Source organism: Carassius auratus, chromosome 10 (genome assembly GCF_003368295.1).
Source record: "Carassius auratus strain Wakin chromosome 10, ASM336829v1, whole genome shotgun sequence".
Taxonomy (NCBI): domain Eukaryota; kingdom Metazoa; phylum Chordata; class Actinopteri; order Cypriniformes; family Cyprinidae; genus Carassius; species Carassius auratus.
Window position 1 is genome coordinate 2,612,554 of NC_039252.1, and position 12,590 is coordinate 2,625,143.

At 37.4% G+C, this 12,590-nt stretch overlaps 1 protein-coding gene across 3 annotated transcripts in view; it reads right to left on the reverse strand.

The window, feature by feature from the left end:
• map3k1 (mitogen-activated protein kinase kinase kinase 1, E3 ubiquitin protein ligase) overlaps positions 1 to 12,590 on the reverse strand; it is a 42,154-nt gene that overhangs the window by 17,612 nt on the left and 11,952 nt on the right. For 2 of the 3 annotated variants that reach the window (XM_026273163.1, XM_026273161.1), the window contains exons 2-3: positions 1,472 to 1,622; positions 163 to 357 (exon numbers count right to left, since the gene is read on the reverse strand). In XM_026273163.1, the coding sequence (XP_026128948.1) occupies positions 163 to 357; positions 1,472 to 1,622 (346 nt within the window). Of the gene's footprint in view, positions 1 to 162; positions 358 to 1,471; positions 1,623 to 2,603; positions 2,759 to 12,590 lie in introns of those variants that run through there. The other variant, XM_026273164.1, reaches the window with a different exon arrangement.

Consider the following 12,590-nt stretch of genomic DNA (forward strand, 5'->3'; position numbering starts at 1 on the left):
AACTGAATCTTGCTGGTTGAGTCAATTGTCTTTTGTAGAGATGCTGAACCAAACCTGTGGAATCCCGGTCACATGATATTTTCAAAACATGCATCCTTACAAAAAAAGTCAATTCAAATTCAAACTAGATGAAATGTGAATTGAAGACATCTCAAGACTCACAGGCACCGGAGAGGCTCTCCGCCTGCGCAGACCAGGAGAATCAGGCTTCCCAGCGGTCTTAGTGGAGGAGGAGGAGGAGGAGGAGGAAGGTCCAGGCGAAGGGCTGCGCTGACCTCTGCTCTGAGAGGAAGATGAGCTGTGACTGTTGCTTCCCGCCTCAGTGCCGTCTGCTCTCAGAGGAATGGGCTTCACTACCTGAGATACAATAACACAAGAAAACACTGAGAAAAATCCCATAAAAATAAAAGCCAAACCATTTCCATCTTGCTTTCGGTGTCTTTATTTGCCTTTTTATTTTGTCTTGTCGTTAAGTGTCATAACGGGACACTGATTTGGACACTGATCAATAACAGCTCTGTTAACAGACAGATGCCAAAGCCTTCTTATTAATGTTTTGCATTACTATAAATGATTATTTCCAGTGAGAAACCATCCCAGTCTAACTGCAGTGGAGCGTTAAGGCAGACAGTGTGAAAGTCTGTCAACGGTCGATTGTTCTGATGGTTATGTAAGGAAGTCATGCTGATCTCAGGAGGAGCCGTTCCACTTCACAACTTCTCACTTCCTGTTTCTTAGTCCAAACATTTTTCTACTATTTTTGGTAACAGGACTTGTGATTAACTGATTTAATCATTAGCAGTTGTTAACTAATTAATTAAGTCATTGATTTAATTGTTAACCGCAGTATTGTATAAAATCAGTAATGCCATTTGAACAAGATGGAAGAGAATCATGACGGTTCGGATTAGAGAAAAATGGGGGGGGGGGGGGGAAATAACCTGACACCACAGTTTCAATTACACTGGTAACTGAAGCTATTTAATTAGTTAAAATAATACAATAAAACTTTAATTATAAAATTTACTTTAAAAAAAAAATGTTCCATGGCATCCCTAAAATCTGAATATTTGAGGAGAGAACTTTTTTTTTTTAACTACCTTTATAATAAGCATTAGCTAAACACAAACTAACAAATATAATAAAATGTAATAAAATTATTTTTCAGTGTTAATGTAAGTTTATACAATTCAATTTTAATTGCATGTTCATGTTAACAGACATACACAGACTTTACTTTCAATTTAAAAACTATTAGTAAATGTCGAAATAACATTAAGATAAAAAAATACTGCAGCGGTAGAGTACAAGTTAATATAGTTATCTAATGTTAACAAATGAAACACCATATACTCTCTAACTATTATAACTTTCTTGACTGTTTGACACACAGTTGTCACAGTGTTTCTGAGAAAAACTAAACCTTGAGATGAACAGAAAAAGGACGGAGTCATGAAGTAATGTCCCGTACCATCGGGCCTCTCCTGCTCCGTCTCTCCAGCCACTCGCTCTTCCAGGTGGGCATACAGGTGGCCTTGAGCTTCTCTCGGATCAAACGCTCCTCTGGCCGGTCCTCCATCTTCTGCAGCCCTCGCAGAGTCTCCTTGCTCTCCATGTCTCGACTGCAACCAGAAGAAAGTTAATAAGCATGTGTGTGTCTGCCAACTTACTTGTGCTGTATTCACACAGATATTTTCCTACAATCTGCACAGAGGTGTAATAGTGGGCGAAGGATTTTGACAGATTTTTCCTTGGTTACCGCTGTAAACAAAGCAGTGCTGCATTTATGAACTTTAATGTGTATTATACAGAGGCAAAATGAAATTAAAAAATTCCATCTAAACACAGCAAGTTCCCCTCAGACAATTTAAGCAGCTCAACTGCTTTGAATAATCACATATTTGAACTGATTTTCAATCGGCTCACAGTTACTCATTACATCCCTACTTTAGACATTATTAGTTTAAGGTCTTTGTTCAATAATTAAGCTGTTTAGACAGGGTCCTGTGACTTGGCACTGTAAACACAGAAGTCCCAAACATTACACTTAGCTGACGCAGAATGCTGAAAATAAAAAATTCCAAAGTTCATCCATTGAACACTGTGCAGATTCTGTGTCAAAAAAATGTGTCAAAAAAATTGTATTAATTGAAATGTATTACATTAATTACTAGTTAAAATGAAATTAAGGCAAACTAACAGCCCTATCCTCAGCAGTGAACTCACTGATTTAACAGCCACTTTCATCCAAAGTGACTTACGAACGAGAAACAACACAAGCAATCTATCAAATGCAAAGCGGTCTCATCCATGAATAAGTTACTCTTAGGAGAGTTTTTCTGCAGTGAACGGAGGAAATACTGCACAGTAAGAACTGCGTGATCTTTCTGAAAGAACTTGCCCGTCATGTACCAATTCACATAAGATCAAAATCACAACCGAGGGTCTCATTAAGCATCATTAAAGTGAATGGTGGAAAAGCCCCTGAACCACCCAACAGAGACAGAGATAGAGAGAGACAGAACAAAAACAGGGCTGAGAAAGACATGCAAAGAGAGAGAGAGAGAGAGAGAGAGAGAGAGAGAGAGAGAGAGACTAAGCACCCATTTGGCGCGGTGTATCCACATGTGGCAGCAGGATGAGGAGCGAGAGGTGGGCCGCTGTGGGTCTCCATCTTTACCGAGCAGCAGGATCACTGGTGTCCCATCGGCTCTTTCAGCTTCCTCAGTGAGCAGCAGTGAGCGCTGTATAACAATAACAACCCTAGGACAGGAAAGCCAGACTTCCTGTGCTACCGCAGTCAAACCAAATGAGGAAGTGCAGTGACGTCTTAGCAACTGCAAAAACAGCAACTATTTTACAGAACCGTTATCTGCTGACCAAGAAACTGCTAACACTTCAAAAACTGTGGGGATTATCCAATGAACTGACATTAACTAAAAAAAATATTCAAGCATGATACTAAAACTACAAAAACAGCAACATTACCATGTTTTCTACACAGTTTGACGGTAAGCTTAGCTGTATTGATTATAGTTGTGTCAATCATGAAAAAAGAAGAGAGATGGCTCCACCTGCTTCTGTTTATTGGACTGGGCAGCAGGTCTTGTAGGAAGAGGCACAGGCTGTTTTAAGTTGACATGCGTATTAAAAATACAGCCAACCATGGTTTCAAAACGGAAGGTCAAGCCAACGGGACAATAATAGCGGTGTGTTAAAGATAATTATGGTACTTTGCAAGAACAGGGTAGAGATGCTTTTGTGAGTGTTTTTATTTTTATGGGGTTGCCTTATGTTTTAAGGGTTTTTGTATCCAGACCCAACAAAAAGAAAAAAGTTACAGATGTAAACCCACACACACACATCTGTAACAAATCAACCAAGTGAGCCGATTAAATTTACACTGATAAAATGTAAGTAGTCACTGTGAATAAACCACACTTGATATTATAATGAAAAGTTTTAAATATAGCGATTAAACAGCCAAATCAATGCACAATTAACAAAGGCAGTGTATTCAAAACAAGGCCAGTGTCATCAACACTAATACAGTTATTAAAAAGATGTTTTTCCAAGCATAAAATAAACTAACTTTTAAATAAATGTCAGCAAATATTAAAATCACAGAAATGCATACCTTATTTTACCGCAGCCATAAAAATTTCAGGTTAAATAAAACATAATACAGTGGGTTAATAAAAAAGATTGGAGATTGCAGCTTTTGTTTGAGGTTACATTATCAAACTGCAGGCAGTGTCAGGTTTTCCTGTGTACAGACAATTTTAGAGGTTAAACGATGTATCGGTTTGCAGATTAATCGGCACCAATAGTTGATTGCTGGAACTATCGGTTATCTGCAAAAATCCATATTTAAAATATGAATTATAATTAATTAAAATAGGTTTTTGTTCAGTATCCATTTTTAAAACTATCGGTTAATTAATCGGCATCGGTCAGTGTGGTCCAACCTAGCTATCACTATCGGCAAAATCCAATTTTGGTCAATCTCTAGATTTTTTGCATTGACAAATACTCTCACACTCCGTGCTCAGGATGAGAACAGTACGGCTTTAACGCGAATCAAACAGCAACACTGTAAGCATGCAAGTAAACAACAGAACAGCTCGACTCCCACACTAGGAGAAAGCAGCTCTCACGAGCCCGAGCCAGCCACAACGAAACCGGAGAGCAGGAATTCACCATCTTTACTTTGAATGAGAAAGTCGGTGGTGGCCAACCCCTGCCTCTCGGATAACAGCTATCCCACAGAGCCATGGGGCAGGAACAAAGAGTCATTGTGGGCCAAGCAGGTGGGATGTGGAAGAGCCAGCGGCTGGGAATCCATTTCAGCCCTGCACGTAAGCCTAGACTGCAGGCCTGTAGCTGTGCACACCCTTTCTCATGGGCCACCGCGCTCTCAGCACTCGGGTTACCCTTAACACAATGACCACATCTCTGCTGGAGGGGCCGGACACTCAGACGCTAAAGAAAGACTCCAAACACGCACTCAACTAACCAGCGCTCGGCACAGGAACTAAACCAGCTATCAGAAACAAAGAACTAACCTTTCCAGCAAACACACAAAACACAAATAACTGGTAAACAATGAGAGCAGGAGTGTTGTGAAACGTGGATAGCTTTGCTCATCACACAACATACAGAAAACCCTTCGACCAGATTCCAGCTCTGCACAGCCTGGACATTCGAAATCATGAGGTGCATCTCTGGATGCTTTATTTAAACAGCATTCAATGGCCGTTTCTCAACATGCGTTCTTAAGTGATGAAACGGCATGAAAATTGTTTCACCAAGTTTTGAATTTAAAATGAACAAACAGTAAACCAAAAACACTTTTTGTTTGCATAAACATGAAAACAATAACATGACCAGATTTTAATGACATGACTGACACCAACAATAACATGTATGAAATGTTCAAATAAAGCTTAAAAAAAAAATTCATAAAATGGTAAAGCTCACATTTCAGACTTTAAATAAAAAAAGGTTTAAATCTAAATGAAAATTGAGTAATAAATAGTAATATATATTTATGTGCTCCATAAATAATTCTAGGTACCTTATTTGAATCGTTTTAAATTGTGGAACTCACATAAGCTTGTTTGTCCATTTTCAATTTTTTACAGCAGGCCAGACAAGAACTGTTCAGTTTCAATGCAAATGCAACTCCCTGTAAATCCACTCTCTGTCACTAGGTGGCACTTATGGAACAGCAGAATTAGAGCTGTTTCCCGTAAGCTCCATGGACAAGCAGCATTGCAGTTAAGCACTCTACTTTATTGGGTATAACATGGAGTGAAGATGAAAACAAAATGCTATTCAATCTTTTCTGAAGACAGTCAGAATTTTCAAATTATTCATATATTAATTTGTATAATTCCATTAGCATTTTCAGCTTTCACACAAAAAACTAGGGCTGCAACTAACGATTATTTTGATAATCGATTAATCTGTCGATTATTTTATCAATTAATCGATTAACTGGATGAGTAAAACCTCCGGTGGCTCATTACGGTCACACTTTGGTCACAGCAGATTTAAAATATGCACGAAATGAGCCGCTTAAAGCAAATAAAAGTTATTTAGCAACTAATCAATGACTAAATTAGTTGACAACTATTTTGATAATCGATTTTAATCAATTAAATCGATGAGTTGTTTCAGCTCTAAAAAAAACACTACTCTACAGTTCTCTACCAACTACTCTGCGTGACTTGCAAACGTGAAACTGTTACTGAAAACTGTGCTTTATGTTGAACAGTTTTTATTTATAGTGCTGTGTTTGATACGAGTATTGATACAGCTTGCCCTGTATCAATAATGTGGCACGTGTGCAGCAGTGGACCACATTTCATTTGAATACAAGATTTTTTTTTTTAATGGAGTAGAAAAGTGCAAGGTTTCTAAAAAATAATGAATAAAGCATAATATTAAGGCTACAACATTTAATCTGGCCGCAAAGGAACACAACTGGGGTTGCCTGATATAAAGAGACGTAGCTTTGTCAACCTGGCAACCATGTGAACCTGCTCTCACTCCACTGTGGATAAACGCACTTGCTTTCTGAAAACACAGTTAAGCTTGCAGTTTAGCAATCTCCACTTTAAAAGAAAACGCTACCGTTTTTCCATTTTCACTATGTTCTTCCCTCAATGTAGAATAGTTGATATGTACCTCTCCCATCTCAGTGCTTGCACTTAAATCGCTGTAGTGTGCGTCACCACTATAATAGCATTTAGCACCATTCATTCCTTAGGATCCAAACAGGGATACATTTAGAAGTCCCCAAACACTTCTATGTTTTCCTATTTAAAGACGGTTACATGAGTAGTAACACGACCAAGTATGGAGGCCCAAAATAAACAGTCATGATTTCCTAAGCAGATAAAAATTATGACGATAATGTATGGTAGAAGAGCACCATTCGACCTTCGAAATCATCACTCCTGAAAACTCTCCCTCCTCCTCTAACCCCTTTAACTTCCGGCAATACAACCAAACAACAACTCTAATGCAGAGTTTTCAGGAGTGATGATGTTATTGCTCCGAGGTCGAAGTGTTTTCCTGAATATCAGTAGCAATTGCAAGTGTGCTATTAATTGAACTCAACAGTGCAGAGCAAATCTGCATCGTTTCAATCCTGAATGAATCTGTTTTGGAACAAATCAAGTGATCCAATGATTCATTAAGATCTTGCTTCCTTTATAAATTGAATCAGTCGTTTTGAATGAATCCTTTGATCTGAATGATTCAATCAATCGGTGATTAAAACAAGGATTTGCTGACACCTACTGGCTGTATTAGTCTTTTTTTTATCCATGACAGACAGGCCTAAACAGCTAAGGTACCAGGGTATTTACAAGATTCCCCCCATTTCAGGCCCTATAAGAAAAACAGCTGATAAAACAGTTCATTTAATAAAGCTCAATTTATTTTTTAAATAAAATTAGTTAAAAAATTTGACACATTTTGCAATCATTATTATTAGTTGCTTTGGATAAAAAAAGTGTGTGCTAAATGACTAAAAGTAAATGTAAAAGTTAGCTATGGGACATACTATGGGATATAAGGCCTACTTGACCAGACCATCCGTCCTGAATAATTTTTTTTTTTTTACAGCGAGAGGGAGCACAAACTGGCTGTTTTCTGGTCCTATGGTCAGCCATTGCTCAATGGCATCACATGCTGGGCCGACTGCAGGAAGCCTTAGATATTGGTTCAGTGGCAGCTTCTGAAACCACACACCACTGTCCTGCCAACAGCTGCAAAAAACTACTTTAAGGAACTGGGACAGGCATGAAGTACTAATGTCTACTGCTTTAGTGAAGTTAATCAGGTTTCCTTGGCTTTAAGCATGACGGGGGTGTGACAGAGAGCAAACATTGTCACGCTCATCCACCAGGTTCTGGCTGTAATGTGAACTAGCACATGAAACAAGCTGCTAACTGCTGCTGCCATAAGCTGTACCACGATATCACCACACTCAGTTACAGTCGAACTGGGTCACGCTGTAAAACTAGGAAGGCTTTCAATCATGGGCTTACTGTACACCTGAGAGCCATTCAGGACAGAAACCCCCCCGGGGGGAAACGTTCACAACATTAATGCTCTTCCATCATGTTATTTTATAAAAACCTGTGTATACACATACATATACACAAAATTCTCGGCTAAAAACAAAACCTACAAATCCCAGACACACATTTAGTTTGGAGTAGTGCTTATGCTTATTCTTCTGCTAGCCTTATTTCAATAACACCTGGACAACAACAACTGGAAATATTGTATAATATTTTTTTACAGTGTAAATATGCATGTGGTACTGACTGTAAATGAACTTGACTGATGCTGAAACAATATACCAACAATGAGGCTCAATCATAAAACTCATGAATGCATTTTTAATAGATATAATTGATAGATAAACGTATATTTTTCTACTGTACGTTATTCACATTTCTGCATGTGACGGATGCTGTTATTCAATGCAATTTCTATTTCTTCCAACTTATGAGAAAAGAGCTCATTTTCTTGGCATTGCTAGCGCCATCCTCTTCTGTTCGGTTGAAGTTAATGCTGCATGACCACGCTGTATGAAGCATGAGTGCACTTTATTAGCATGTATTTTCAGATGAACAGGTTTCTGTGTCAAGTGTTTAATGCCTTTCTAAAGTGCTCCTTTAAAGTATAATGACTGTGTGTTCAGAAGAGTGAAAATGTTTAAAGTTTGAAGTTTTTAATGCATTTTATTGAAATGTTTGTATTTTAAATCTTACATCTAAGCTAATACTTTAGCATGTATTTTTCTTTCAGACTATTAAAATGTCCTGACAAATTGAAACATTGTTGGACATAATGAACCATTAAGTAAATCCTCAGTAAAAACACCATCGTCCTCAGTCATCTCTTACTCCGTCTATGTGGTAAGTGAACTGTCATGTACTGTGATGCAACAGGCTATCGCTAGCAAGTGGCTAATCTTTTAGTGGCTTGCAGAACGCATTTGTTTCATTCATTGGGCACACCCCTAACCACGCACCACAACAGTTTTCTTCACTATAACAATGCTCTGATACGTCTACCTTTTGTAAAATTAGAGGCTAACATGCACAAGTCAAATAAACAGAAATGTCTAAGCAAACGTCTCCATCAGCCTCTGACCGTGTGGAAATGAGTAAACAGACAGGGTTTATGTATGAAGGCACCTCGTTAGGAAACCGCTTTCAGACTGGCTTCTAAAGCACCATAACATCATGACTAATGATCCATTTTACAACAAATTCAAGTGAGCTTCAGAGAAAACAAAGCAAATGCTCAAGGCTGGAACAGACTACACAACTTTCCCAGAATAGCAGTCTGGACAAGTCAAAGATTCTTGCTAAAGTCAGAGCTGACATTTCTCACACACACACAAATAGGTATGATTTTATTTACTATAGACTATGATTCTCAATTTGAAAGATATCCAACATACTTTGAGCTGATTTTAGAAAACAGTGTATAACGTGCCTTATGACAGACTAAACAACTCATCTCGTGATGCAAACTGTAAAAGTCATGCCAGATGCATCAACCCACTCAAAACCACATCGAAACGCTCGTCTCATTATTTCACAACTTAGCACAACTACTGCCGTCAGCTCCTGTACATCCATGTTTGTTTACATCAGTCATGCATCTCCATACATGTTTCTTTCTGAGTTTGTTGCATTTGTGAGGCCATTCTTAAAAAGTAACAGTTTGCAGTAACAGTATTTTTTTTTTTAAAGGGTCTGTAATTTTTTTTTTGTAAGTTTCAATGTAAATAAAAATAAAAAGGAACATTTTGGTGATGGTGATGATGTAGGTATGAATTTAAACAAATTAGCATATCGTGATGTCACTGCCTGTGTTTTCAACACGTGCCTTCGGGCGCATCATTGCAAACCTCATTTTGATGCAGGTTATATAGACCACAAACAAATTAAAATCTTTGTCAAAAAACATGTTAATTGCATGAAAAAAAAAAAAAAGAGGTACTGTTATACTGTTTTACTTGCATCCACCGCTAGGTGTCAATCCAACCTACAAATGAGAGACCGTTTACTGTGCTTTCTTGGGTTGTCACTTTTGTGAAAAAAATCCTGTGTAAAATCAATTTTGCATGTCTAAATAAGTTTTATACAACAAATAACACCAAATATAGGTAAATCCACGGACAACAGGCAGGTCGAATGTAAAGATCAATATTTCTGATGATTTATTGGTGTAAAGTTGCATGCACAATGACAAACAGGAGTGCAACATTCTGGAAAGACAATAAGCAGAGTGGACTGCCATAATGCAAAACATTTACTGCAGGCTTCAACATGGCTGTGTTTACGATTAGAAATGTCAACAACAAATTAAAAAAATCGCATTGGCGATTCTAGGGCTGTCAAAAACTAAAAAAAATATTGAATTTCAAACATTTGTCGAATTTAAAATAAAAATCCACATTCAAACGCAAAAACGTTGCATTCAAATTTTAGGTGTGCATTAAGGAAGCCTCATGAGCCCTGGTACTTCACAGTCCGTGTTCCATTCCATCTCGCCGCACGCACAGCCGTGTCTACTGTACACAACTTTCAAAGGCAGGCGAGCTCGACACGCAGTAACTGCCGTCTAATCTTTCACCTCGTGTACGCGCACCGTCCGCGCGGTCACCAAAAATGCCTGCATGCGGATGATGAAAAGGACAATGCAGACAGTTTGCGGACGGCCGAAGTATACTTTATCTTTATCAGTGGCGCACGAGATGCGATGACGATGTATGTGGCATTGCATTATAAGGTTATGTTAGCCTATCCAGTTGAAGCCACTGCAAAAAAAAAAAAAAAAAAAAAAGATAACATCAATGTGGAGAAGATGTTGTTTACATCAAAACTGAAACCAAGCCGTTCACACAGAACGCATATTTTGCGCATTCTCTAGAGGGACACCGTTGGACTCGCGTCTCGCACAAGAAAGCCCCATGTTTAGAAAGACATGTAAAATGAATGCATTTAATTTAATTTTCTAAAAATATCTCGAGACTTTATGTTGGGTTTTTGTTGCCCCATCCCTCATGTTTTTAAATGAAAAAAAATTATTCTGTGTGACAGGTTTTCCGCCCTTTTTATTTATTTAACAATGCATGCATACATGACGCTGTTTTGTTTATATTTCAAGCAATTTAATAATAATTGGTTCATAATTATTTTAAATATAATGTTTTTTTCACAGTCATGTATTCTAATGCTTAGAATAAACGTGCAGTGATATTTTGCTCGATGCGATCTTGAGGCCTCAGAAGAGAAGAAAAAAGCTTTTCTTCACCCTAACTGAAATTATGCATTTTAAATTTGAATACAATCGTATTTAAGCAAAACATTAAATATGATGTTTGAATTTAGTTTTTCAGATATTTTGACAGCCCTGGGCAATTCTAGCCCAAATCTGTATCTGTATGCATGAGACTGTCTGAATACCGGCATAATTCACATTTCTGTTGTAAAAAGAGAAACATTGTGCCGAAGTATTATTTGCTGTTATGCGTGTGTCCGAAGTTGCAGTTGCTCTGTGACGTGTGTTCCAAAAAAACTGGACGGGCTCCAAAAAATGTAAAATAACTTGTACGCACTCCGAGAGAAGGTCGTTAAAATCTATTTCTTATTTTCTTATTTTCGTTTTCGGTCCATGAACTGAGCCATCAGTTATATCAGTATCAATTACATTTCACTCTCAGAGAGAACAAAAATGAATAAATAAATAAAAATAAAAAGGTACAAACGCCATCACTGAAGTGGTACCTTTTCAAACAGTATGGACTCTAGGTATGAATGCAGTATGTACATTTAAGGTAATATGCACCCTTCAGGGGTAAATAAAGGTGCACCTTTTGAATGGAATGGAACTGTCTTTGTGCGTTGCAAATACATTTTAATTCATAAGACAGAAGCATCTTTCATGTTGGCAAGTTTGCACTTAACATTGAATTAAGCAGCTTTCTCTCACTAAGAGAGAAGCTTTTCAACATGTGAGCTTATTTTCACTTAATTTGAACAGAAGCACTATTTCAACATTAGTGTTCTCAGATACCTATAAACTGACAAGTTCAAAATAATGTAAATATCTGTCACTTTCTCTCAATTTAATGCACTTTTCTGAATAAAAGTATTTAAAAAAATTAATCTCAACTTAACTGAGGTATGTATAGTAAGCACTAGAAGAGGAAAAGAGACTGCATGAAATCCATCCGTGTGTTAAATGAGGCCTGGAACAAACAAACTGTGTGTGATTTAGCAAGAGAACATAAGGAAAAAACTAGGTTGGGTATCACACACAATACGCCATACATGTCACAGTATCACAATATCAGAGCTGTACTGTGACTGAAACTGCAGAAGAGGGTCCAGCACGTCCACATAATAGACAGGGTTTAGGGTTTCAGCTCGGAGTACAGCAAGTGCATCTAACTGTAGGATCACAGGTGCCAATAATCAAGCAATACGATGTTGAAGCTGACCTTCATTAGTAGAGGTCGACCGATATTATATTTGACAGCCGATGCAGATCTTGGAAAGCAGTGGGCCGATAAGAAGCCGACATAATTGTATTATTATTATTATTATTATTATTATTATTATTATTTAAGAAATGTGAAATTATTTGACAACGGATTAAAAAAGAAAATGTGTAAAAACAAACAAAAAAAGTATACTCTTTTTCACAAATAAATAAATATTTTATAAAAATATAATTAAAAAGAAAGTAAACAATGTAACCAACAGGGCACTCAGTATTCTGGGAAGTTTTTGTTCATTGGGAATCATATTTTTCAAATAAACTCAGGGTAAAACTCATTTTACATACAGCACACATATAAAATGATATGAATATGACAGCATAATTTGAAATCATGAGTTTAAAGTTTAAAGCATTCAATTCACACGGACTGACCGTCACACAGAGAACACGTGATCATGCTGGATACACACTTCACAAGATCTCACAGCTGGATCAGAATACGTTTGCAAGGTTTGTTCAATCTAAAAAATCTAAAATAAAAATAA